The sequence below is a fragment of the Parasteatoda tepidariorum genome, chromosome 7, assembly GCF_982258835.1.
Source record: "Parasteatoda tepidariorum strain Cologne lab strain chromosome 7, Ptep-v5.0, whole genome shotgun sequence".
NCBI classification, from domain to species: Eukaryota; Metazoa; Arthropoda; class Arachnida; order Araneae; family Theridiidae; genus Parasteatoda; species Parasteatoda tepidariorum.
Window position 1 is genome coordinate 39,708,114 of NC_141761.1, and position 12,141 is coordinate 39,720,254.

Sequence of the window (12,141 nt, forward strand, 5' to 3'; positions counted from 1 at the left end):
GTGTGTGAATAAGAGTATCGTATTCTAATTGTTCGGGATCGCAAATTGGGGAGTACAGTTAGCTGAAAACTCTTCATTTGTTGAGGGAGAGGATTAAATACAGTGGGCTCAACACTTTGAGTAAAACCTCCGTACTATCAGTCAGGAGATAGAAAGATTAGCCCTCTGGACTGTAATATGTTCTCAGCTGCAGGGAACTGAGTTTCTTCCTTAGGTGTGCCTAATTCTTCTTCAGCACTACAGCCTAGTGCAGGCCAGGGCTTTTTAAATTAGCTGCCGACTTTGAGCTATATTTTTTCACCTGTTTATTTCTAACAATTTTAAGTCCTTCTCAACACTGTCCAATTATCTTGTAGCTGGTCTCCCTCTCCGAAAAACGCCGAAAAACGTTTTCCATCCATAGGGGAGCCTAACAAGGGAGATAAAAGTCTGGAAGTTTAACCTTATTATGTGAAAGAAGTTAATAAACGGTTATTTCTCACAGTTAACAAATCAAATAGAATACCATCTAATTTATGTTTATCTGACTGTTTTGTTTGAATATGGTAAAATAAAAATTAAATAAAAAAATTTTTCTCCATTTTTTGAGAGAAATTTCTAAGAGTGAATCTCAATAGCTTTCAAGTAAAATATTCTTTCAACTTAGTGATCAGTTGTTTTATTCATTTATTTATATCCCACACTTTAGAGGGCATGTGGGACGATGTTCCATCTAAACTACTGTGGGAGAGTGACGATTTAAGTGGAGACGAAATGAAAGAGGGAATTCATTGCAAGAACATGGCAGTCGGATGCTATGACATGGGTATACAAAAACTGGCACGATGACTGCAAAAATGTATCGACCGAATTTGCGATCGATTTAAAATTTTTTAGGATAATCTAATTGTAGGATATAATTTTGAATAACTTAATTAATGGAAACCAAAGGACTAATTTGTATGAAAATATTATAATACACAAAAACTACAGTCTTAAGATTAAAAATTATCAATTCTAAAAAACTATAAAATAATTGTTTAAATAAAAATAAAATGAAATGAATCATGGGTTTAAAGAAAAATTGAATTGTTTCATTAATGTGTCGAGTGTAGAAATATTCGGATATTTAAAGCAATTATTACAAATCTTATATTGATGCCATCATGACTTTTTTGAATAAAAATATAATATTTCGAAAATTATAGTCTCTATTATTATTTTAAATTATTAATGTTATAGTTCTAACAGATTTTATTTTTGTTTTTTGTAAAATATTACACCTGTACATTCTAGAAGAAATTGAAATATTTCGAGAATGCGCGGAGTAGGAAAATAAATAAGTAATTATTAAAAATTTAAAGTAATTATTAAAAATCTTAATGTGGTCTCATACATTTTTTACATACTCTTAAGTTTCTCCAGTTCCTAATAAAACCTCCTTGGCACTTAATATGTAATTATGTGATTTTTTTAAAGGAAGAAAAAAACATCGTAAGTATTTAAATTCATGATATTATTTTTTGCTACTAATTAATTTTACTTATTACTTTGTTCTGATAAAACTTGCATACATTATCTTATCGAAATATATTCAAGCCAAAATATGAGATATAAAAGATATTTTTAAAGAACGTGGCAATATGGGGATTTTTTTTCTTCTTTAAGTAAGTTAGAAATCTGGTCTTTAGGAAGCAATACTGATGATATTAGAATTTTAAATATTGCGCTAGCATCTTTAAATGTTTTGACAATATATTTGTGTTTAAACTGATTCTTAAATGAAAGGCTTGAAACGTCTTAATACACCCTCAGAAATAAATCTCTCATTTCTGATGATTAACAAGTCCTTAAGCTGTATTTCGTAAATTTGTTCAATCATTTTGCCTCGAAATCGTGGATTTGTGACAAAACGTGAGCTCTGAAATAGTTAACGAAAATGTTACAGTGCTTTATTTGAAACAGTTAACTAAAAAGAAGACTGGATGATCAAAACTGGAATGACGAAATATACCGGCTGAACTGTACGGTGGTCAAGAAGTTGTTTTAATATCAGAAGGATACCGGGTTTGAGTCCTTCTTTGGGTATGGATGAAATTTATCATTCTGTTCTGGCTGTCTTCCTTGCGTTGTTGGGGTGTCGTTGATCTATCCACATATTTCACACGAAAAATAGATAGCACTGGATAGCATGAGACATAAAATTTTTTTCTTTTTTTTTTGGAAAAAAATAGAATGACGAATTATTTCTTTACTCACGACGAAATTCTTTCCCCTGAAGAAGTGACGATAGTTATTTCGTCACTTTGACAAAATTTTTACTAGAAGCCTTTTCGTAAAAAAGGAAAAAAAAAAGGTTTTGTGATAATTGATTACACATCTTGTACAGTATATTAATTTTAATATCAATAAAATCAAAAATAATAATTTTGTTTTGTTAAATGCGTATAGTTAAGTTGATGCACAATATTAAATCTTTAGATTACTTTAATTTTTGTGAAATATTGCCTTGTTTTACAACAGTGTTTGACTTTCAAACAATAGACTATATTAATAGTCTTTGCATATAACTGTAATATTATCTTTTTTATTACATAACTTTATAACATTCTTAATATGATTTAATTAACTGCGCTATTAATATGATTAAATTGTTCTCAATTTCAGTTGGTTTACTCGGTAAGAAATTCATTTTAATGCTTAATTTATATTATTGTTAAGCATATTTAATTATACTTTTATTGTTAATCTCAGCCTGAATTTAATTGTCTAATTAAATACATTATATGTGTGTTTGATATTGCGTTTCATTGAAAGCGTCTTTCAAAAGCGTGGTTTCAACGAAAGGAACAAAAATTAAAAATATAATATCACATTAACTTTCTTACTGCCTATATATATATATATATATATATATATATATATATATATATATATATATATATATATATATATATATATATATATATATATATATATATATATATATATATATATATATATATATATATATATATATATATATATATATATATATATATACACTATTTACACTATTTTTTTCAGTAAAAGTGAAGCACTACATACAAAAAATTATCATTTTTTATTTCGTACGTAACTCAATGAACTCAAATTTTACAAACATATGGCGATAACAAAATTTTTGACATAATCCAATTATATATTGTTAAATCAATTTGAAGTAAATGTAAATGCGAAGGTCTTAATATTTGTTTCCTTTTATTGACATTTAATACTTAATATTAATTTTCGATAATAGCATCAATTTTCTTTTTTTAATAAAACAACAGGTGGTAAGTAATTTTTCTTATTAACTCCAGTCTGAATACTACAAAATATGCATTGCAAAACTAGAATATATAATCCATGTAAAATATTAACAATTTTAAATAAATTTTTTTATTTATTTAATTTTCTATTTCATTCAGTTAAAACATTTTAGAACAATTTATGATTTCGTGGAAGATTATAATATTAAAAAATAAAATTTAATACTGCTTATTTTACTTTGATAAAATAATTGAATGTAGTCAGTTTCCGAATAATTATTGCATTTTTTTAATTATTACTGTTGTGGCTTACAAATTATATTTTTTTCTAGATATTGCAAACGCAGGTATTTATTAATATATGTATACTTATTACTATAAATGCACTTATATAACTGTAGTTAATCTTTATAGAATTACCTTTTAAATATTTATGGTAACTCTAATAAAATAAAGTTTTTTATTTCCTTATTACATCGCTAATTTAAAAATTATTTTCAGCTGAAGGACTGGTCAATGGTAAGCATAATTTGCTAATCTTAATTCTTAATTAATCTTAACTAATCTTAATTCTTAATTAATCTTAACTAATCTTAATTCTTAATTAATCTTAACTAATCTTAATTCTTAATTAATCTTAACTAATCTTAATTCTTAATCTTTAATTAATCTTTATAATTTTCATTGTATTAAACTTTCTAATGTAATTGAGTATAAGACACATAAAGAAAATATTTTTGTTAAAAAAATTAAAATATAGAAAAAACAGTTTGAAATATGATTAATTTAAAACAATGCATCTAGTGAAAATGAAAAAAAAAATTACTATACATGAATAAATGTTGTTTTGAATTATTTAAAAGAAATTATTCAATATAAATATTTAACTAATATTTTGATCAATTTTAGATGTCGCTGGAGGAGGTATGTTACATTTCGTTTTTAATTTTATGTATGTTAACCTTTGATTTTTGATGCATGCAGATGTTTAGTTATTTTTCATCTTCTAACTTTAAGTTATATTTCCTTTCAAACAGTATTCATAAAAAGTGGAAAATTAGATAGCTCATTGAGTCAATAGTATTTCATAATATCAGTACACTAACAGATAAGCATATAAGTATTGGTCAAACGCAGAATGTTATCGAGGGAAAAGTTTAAAAAATATTTTCCTATACATTATGTAGATTACACTAACTTAGAATGATTTTGAACTGATTAATTGATATTTTTGAACTAGCTTTAGAATCTGGATCTAAAATAATTTCATGCGGCTTTCATCGAAATTTTAGGCTACAGCAAAAAGAAAAAAGTTCAGGTGATGCAAGAGAGACTTCCAAATCGGCACACAAGAAAAAAATTTTATTACTGTAATTAAATATAAGTTTAGATTTAGATTTGGCATGTATCCACCTTACTAACTTTTACCTGATCTTCCCAAATAGTTATTAAACGCAGGTTATAAGAATTACAGGAACAGGTTTCTAGATCAGATTTTGGAAGCAAGTTATACAGTAGTGATATTATTTTCACATTTGTTTACCTATAACTGAACAAAATTCTAATATTAAATTCGTTAATGTACAGAAGAATTTTATTTTATTTCGATAAAAAATATGACGCTTGTCTTGATAATAAAACTTATATCATTATTTCAGTTGTTCAAGCTACTAGTGGTAAGTGAAAACAATATTTATGCAGTAAACTACTTGCACACATAAATATATGTTAAAAAATTTTGCTAATTTTTTAATAATTTTCAATTTTTGCGATCTATGTTAGCTTAAAATTTTGTTTAAAACAATTTCAGTCAACCAGCATATCTGGTGATCATGGCCCTTGAAACTCTTTTTTTTTCAAATTTGCTTCAGGAAAGACAAAAAAATGTGTGGTATGAAAAGGTAATGATTTTAGCGCTATTTTTATAATAATGCATTTGGTCCCAGAGTTAAAGGAACAAAATAATAAATTATTTCATAATTTTGATTTAATAATGTATGAACATATGATGTAAAATTTGCAATGGAGTGTCATATTAAATTAAATTATAATTTTGAAAATAAATTTAAGAACTAAATGAATCACGAAACAAATAAAAAAAGGGCTATTTATGTTTGTTTTTTTCAATTTGAATATGCATCTGCCAATTTTTCTCATGCATTTGAAGCAGTATATGTACTGACAAAAAGAAAATTTACACATAAAAATTATAAAAAAATTATAAAAAATAATACTTTAATTTTAATGAAATCTTTGTTCTCCTCATATGTATGACGGAATTTTATAACTTCAAATGATGCTTAGATTGAAAAAAATTTTTTTTCAATTAATCTTAAATAAATTTAATTTATATTCCATCTTACGAAATACAAGATTTTTATATAACTTCATATGCTATATGGATCCTAGATTAACTATTGCTTTCTATTGCTTTTTATATTGCTACGTCTGTAATTAACATTTTAAGGAAAATATTTTTATTTGTTCAAAACTTTGTTTGCAGATTTCTTTTGTGGCTGTAAGTATTTTTTTCACAATTAATCACAATGTTACATTTCAGTAGAAAGTTTTATGTGATAAAATGTTAAAAAATTGAAAATGAATAAAATAAAATAATACAACACTTGAATTTTGTATTAAATTAATAAAATTTTTCTGCTCAAAAATTAAGAAATTTAGTTTACGTTGTTCTTAACAATTTAGGAACCTTCTTACAATTTAGGAATTTAGGAATAATGAATTATTGTAGTGTTCATTTTTACGTAAACTACTAAATAGAAAACGAACTAATTAATTTGTCGAAAATTCAAATATAATCATGTTTTATATAATTTTCAAATATTTTTAATCAATTATTTTCATATTAATATAGAGACAATGTTATCTTAAACTTATCCCAGCGCTATGCATATTTAAGAAATTATATTTAAAAAAAAGTATTATAAACTGCAAAATAAAATATTTCATTTATAAATATCTTATAGATGAGTATCTAAAACCCCCTTCTTCACACGGAGTGGAAAAAGCAATTAATCAATTAATCGGTATTGGTATCAATGGTATCGGTATTGGTATAGTTTTCGGTATTAACAATCGGTGTCAACATAACGAAATAATTCGCAATACTGATGAAGAAAACTGAAAAGAATGTCGTATATTTGTTTAGAAAAATTAATATGTATCAATACAATTAATTTACTTAAACAGTTCCAGCTTTTATTATGAGCAATTATTTACTGCAGTTCCCAATAACTTTATAAGATGAAGAAAAACACGTTTTTAGAAGTTCTTTTCATAAAAAAAGTAGATATTACCAAACTTAATTCGACATTATTGACGTCAATAATAATAAAGTCATTTTTTAAGATTCTCCTAACCGAACCTGTTCTCTCCGTTAGTTTAGCTTTTTAGTATAGAATTTACTTTTTATTTCAATTCGTTCCCATTACCTTCTTTGTTAATTCATAAAAGTTTTCAGTATAATTCAGAACAATTGCTACTACTGAACCAAAAAAAAATTCAAGTGCTTCTTCCGAAAGATCCAATAGGAATTTTTGAAGGATTTTTTCGATCAGGGGCTGAAATTACCCAGTTTTGGATAATTCAGAGAGAGAACCAAACGCATAAACTATTATTTTCATTATAACAGATTTATTTGATTTATCCCTTAGTTATTAAATCTAGTGTTACTTGAGCTGTTCAATGGCTTATATGCAGGCAACAGCATTAAAATCCTGAATATATTTTGCTCTAATGATAGGAGATTCATCTACTAAGATATTATCTTAATGATTTTAGTGTCAAATTGAAAAGTGCATTTTAAATACAGGGTGTCCCAAAACGACTGCATAAACTCTGCACAGTTAGATTCCTCGTTGGGTGTACATAAAAACTGCCCAACGAGGAATCTAGCTGCGCAGAGTTAATGCTGTCGTTTTGGGACACCCTGTATATTTATGCATTTTATAATGCATTTTAAATACAATTTTTGAAATCAGACATAAAATTTACTACAGCTGTAAACATTTTAACATTATTATATTTTTAACCAGAAAGTATGGATTTTGTCAAAATCTGGAAAATAGAAGTTCAATAGATGCCATGCAAAGCGGATGTAAAATGAGAAAAGTTAGGATAAGGAAAAGATAAAGATAGAACTTAAAATGTTGGTCCTTTAATGATGTGCTCTTTTTTTTACTATTTTCTGATTCGGTAACTATGTACTCGTATCAAAATGTTTTATCACACTCAAAACATTTCGTATAGTTAAATTTTCGTCTTACTTGTAATGTTCAGTATTACATTTAAACAAGATAGAAAATTGCAGCGCAGCATAAGGTATAAAAATGTTTAAATTAAGAAAAATACAACATTCATTTATGCACTTTGCTATTAGTTATACAAATATCGCAAAAAAGCGAAATATCAAAAAGTAATATATGAGCTTTAATTTTCACCTAATCTCTTGATCCATAATTACTAATTAACTATAATCTCTATACTAATCAGAATTTATAATATCAGAATTAGTCAAAGAAAGTAGGTATATAAAAGAATTAATGCTTTACGTAGCAGTGCATTAAATAGTTAGCAGAATTAAAGAGTTTTTTTAAAACTAATAATGTTGCCTCCTATTATGTGTCAAATCAAAAAGTATTCTTGTTTTCGATTATTTAGAAAAACTCGATAGTTAACTGAACCTTATAAGTTTGAATTGATATTAGTTTTTTAAGGTGTTTCAATTTAAAACTATTAAAGATAAAATTAAAATAATTATTTTAGTTTGCATTACTTTTATTCAACAAGAACTTCACCTAATGATATCTTCTTACCCTGTAACACTTGTTATCCCCCTTTTTTTGAACTAATAATGACTTCTTAACCTGGGATCATGCATAAAATCTTAAATCATCGTCTTCAATCGCTTTGGTAAAAATGGTTTTATTTGATTTTCGATCATTTCTAAAGTGTTTTTGACTAATTTCCTGGCATTTTTTCAAAGTTTATTTTGTGACTAAATATTTTTAAGAATGCGAGAATTCAATTTTAAATTATTTTCAGGAATATATGTTAATAAATGTAAAAAAAAATATATTAAAACTTAAATGTTTAGGCATAAACCAAATGAAATCAATCGCAACATTTAACAAATCCTAAGTTTTTAAAAGTCTTTGTTTTAAAAATTATTCTTTTTCCAAGTAAGTAAAATTTTATTAAATTTGCTTAAGCAATTTTTTAAATGTATAATGAAACATTTAAAAATGAGCAAATGTTGAATTGGATATTTATTTATAAATTTATTATGTTATATAATATTTTTAATGAAACTTAAAAATTTTGCTTTATAGTTAACAGAGTATTTGGCAGTGAGTGAAAATTATTACATTTGTTTCTCTTTTTTAATTGCTCATTAACTGCAATAATTTAAAAAATGCAATGATTGACTGTATAGGTATATAATGCACTGTGCTGCTAATGTATATGCTGCTAATGCACTGTACTGCTAATATATATACTGTTAATGCCCTGTGAAAAATCACATAAAAATAATATGATATCCATTTTTACCGGAACATGCCATGAAACAAAAAATTTTATATATCGTATATTCGGTAATAATAATTACCATAAAAAATAACTGAATTACTCCAATAACCTTAATATTAATGCAAATAATTGCCATATAATATTTTACTTGAAAATGGTAAATTTACGGTGCATGGATTGCATGGTTGAGTAAATTTGACACGGTTAAATGGATTTTAAATACAATGCACCCAAAGTGCTGGTCTTTTATACCGTTGTTTGATCCAAATTTTTTTACAGTGTTGGTTATACCATATTTTACACCTCCTGAAAGAATTATTACCTGATTTTCCTTAATGTATATTGGGTAAACATTTCTCCTGAAACAAAAATATATATTTTTTTATTAATATTTTATATGTTTAAAAAAAGGGTTATTCTCGATCAAGCGAACTAAATTTCATTTTTCAGCAAGTGATTATGAATATGATTGTGATTGGACTCAAGAAAATACTGCTTGTTGAGTAAAAGATGAATCGGATGTACAGATGTCATATTGCCACAGCTCATTTACCATAAATTGTAAAAAGAAAGCATGTTTAAGGAATAATTTAAAAAACTTTAAATCATTATAAATAGACTCTGCATTTAAAATAATAATTATAAAAAAACAAATGCCTAATTACTTTCTTAATCACTTCATTTGACAAATTTGTTTCTGATGCTTTGAAGATCCGATTGCTTTGAATCAAGCTAAAATCGGATTGTTAAGAAGTTTAAATTTATTTATTTAATTGTTACTAGAATCCAAGATTTCTGTTTGTCAGTAAGGAATATACAATGCACCTAATGCACTAAGTTTCAAAAAGAAGAATTAAAAAAAAATACGTTTGTGTAAATTAAAATACATATTGCAATAAATTAAAGAACCTATTAGGCTCTGAATTTTTTTTAAAATTATTGTGCATTAACCTTAAAGCAAATATTACAATTCTAAAATGAATATCTACAATAAAATATTTAGAAAAATTATTTGTTATTTCATTATTATTTAACAAAATAAGTGGCAACTTCTTTTATTTCCAAACTTTAAATTTCAAACTCCCTCTTAAATGAGCTGCAGCTATAATGAATTGTTTTTAAAGTGGTATATACATTAATTTTACAACTTTCCAATTTATTTCACGTAGCAAAAAATTAGATCTAACTTCATTGTATTATATTGCAGAGATTGGAAGCGACTGTAAGTATTACTTAATATTTAGAGTGCTATTAGTTTTTCTGATTTTTTAAATTAAAGTTTAGAATCTGACTTGATGTTAAAAAAGGTAGTTGATGCATCATAAAAATGCATATAAAAATTTAAAATACGGAAATATACTAATATAATAACGTAGGGATTGAACTGCATTTCATATTCATTATTGTATTTGCTTAGATCTAAAGACTCTGATTTTTATTTTTAAATTTAGTTAGTCTTCAAACAAATGCATGGAATTTAAGAATTGCGAAAAATATATTCCATGTTTTACATACTTCAATTTCCCATACAATGCTTACTAAATGTTTATATTTTATATAAAGAAATGCGTTAACTTTGTCTAGAACATTAGTAGACTCAACACAAATTTGAAATTGTGTGTTACGCTCAAATATCTATTAAAAGAGCTTAAATTGTTATTTTAGACGAATATCACATAAACTTAAATGTTATTTCACCTTCTCATGAGTAAATTTTACACAATTACGAAGTTCGATTGTATAAAATTAACTGCGACGTGAGCTTTAAGAGTTCGATCATAAAGATTTTTTCTAACTTCCGTAATGTAATAAATTAATGACCCTTTCTATCACTTTCGGTAAAAGTACTCGTTTCGCAAAACAAAAAATAACATAATAAGAAAAAAATTCTCCAGAGATTTTTATACTATATCCGGATGCTTTATTGTAAACATTTAAACGAAAAAAATGGGCTGTGGAACTAACGCTAAGTACTTAACTACTATTTTGTTTTTACTTGCTCTTGATAGTTACAGGAAAATATTTGATATAAAATTTCTGAACATGCAGAAAATTTCTCACCATACAGTAATATTTCTATAATACTGTTGCAAATTACAGTTACACAAACTACAGTATTTCTCATCATAATAGCTATTTTCTCAGTAGATAAACTTGTCTGTGTAATTGAAATATGGAAAATTACTAAGCAAGACAATTGATTGCTTAAAAATTAACCAAGAATGATATTTTAAAGGAAGCATAGAAAGCAAGTCCACAACTTAAGGAATGCATTGAAATTTCGAAATACTCTTTGAAGTTTTAAATTCATCGAAAAAAAAAGTTGATTATCAAAAAAAAATATTAACTATTTGATACAAACTATTTATTAACTATTTGTTGTTAATTATTTTTAATCCAGTCTATAACAAAACCATTTTGTTTTTATTATGAACACTACATGTGAACACCACATGCTACTACATAGAACCATTAATATTATTTTTGTATATTTTATTGTATAGCTTTGCAAAAGAAAAATTTGATACATTACTAAGTGGGGTTCATAGTATTAAAAAAAGAAATAAATGTGATTCTGAGTCAATTAATGATAGAACGAAGCAATTTAATGCATGATAAGTTCTTTTATATTGTGTACTTTATTTTACTAAGAAAATTATTGTCGCATTTTACTAACAAGTAATATACTAAATATCTGATCACAGCGATGTTGAATTTTTTCCTCATATATTGTGATTTAAACACTAATTTTTCATTTTTCTTTCCTTTCTAGTGGGACAAGGTAAAATCTTCAAAGAAATTTTATTTACATCAATATATATATATATATATATATATATATATATATATATATATATATATATATATATATATAGGGGAGAGTCGGGTAGCCCCGCCCACAGTCAATTTCATATGTATAGAATATTTTTTCAAGTCAATGGGCCATCGGACATTAATTGTTGTATTAAAAGATTATTTTCAAAGTTTCAAGTATTTATGCAGCTGTTAACATGGTAAACAATAGTTTTGAAAATATGTTGAATACAGTAGTCATGAAATTAAAAAAAAATTGGTTGAATGTTTCGATTAAACTTCATTTTAATACTAAAAAAATAATTTTTTCTATACATACAGCATTAAAGTATGTAGTCTTAAGTTTAATTTGCACAAAGAAAGAAGCTTGTATGTAAAAAATTGTTCGAGTAATTACAAATTTACAAAAAAATTGGATTTCGGGTAGCCCCGCTCACTTGAATGTCGGGTATCACCACCCAATTTTATTTCGTCGATAAATGTATGGTTGCAAAGATTATTATTTTATTGC

At 25.5% G+C, this 12,141-nt stretch overlaps 1 protein-coding gene across 1 annotated transcript in view; it reads left to right on the forward strand.

Annotated features, from left to right (window-relative positions):
- Positions 1 to 886: 886 nt before the first annotated feature.
- Positions 887 to 12,141, forward strand: part of LOC107438814 (uncharacterized) — a 12,112-nt gene continuing 857 nt past the window's right edge. The window contains exons 1-10 of the mRNA XM_087167708.1: positions 887 to 1,473; positions 2,647 to 2,660; positions 3,601 to 3,616; positions 3,771 to 3,788; positions 4,179 to 4,193; positions 4,928 to 4,945; positions 5,773 to 5,787; positions 8,618 to 8,635; positions 10,024 to 10,038; positions 11,590 to 12,141. The exon at positions 11,590 to 12,141 is cut by the window's right edge and continues 857 nt beyond it. Of these exons, the coding sequence (XP_087023834.1) occupies positions 3,786 to 3,788; positions 4,179 to 4,193; positions 4,928 to 4,945; positions 5,773 to 5,787; positions 8,618 to 8,635; positions 10,024 to 10,038; positions 11,590 to 11,826 (321 nt within the window). The 5' untranslated portion in view covers positions 887 to 1,473; positions 2,647 to 2,660; positions 3,601 to 3,616; positions 3,771 to 3,785 and the 3' untranslated portion in view covers positions 11,827 to 12,141. The remainder of the gene's footprint in view (positions 1,474 to 2,646; positions 2,661 to 3,600; positions 3,617 to 3,770; positions 3,789 to 4,178; positions 4,194 to 4,927; positions 4,946 to 5,772; positions 5,788 to 8,617; positions 8,636 to 10,023; positions 10,039 to 11,589) is intronic.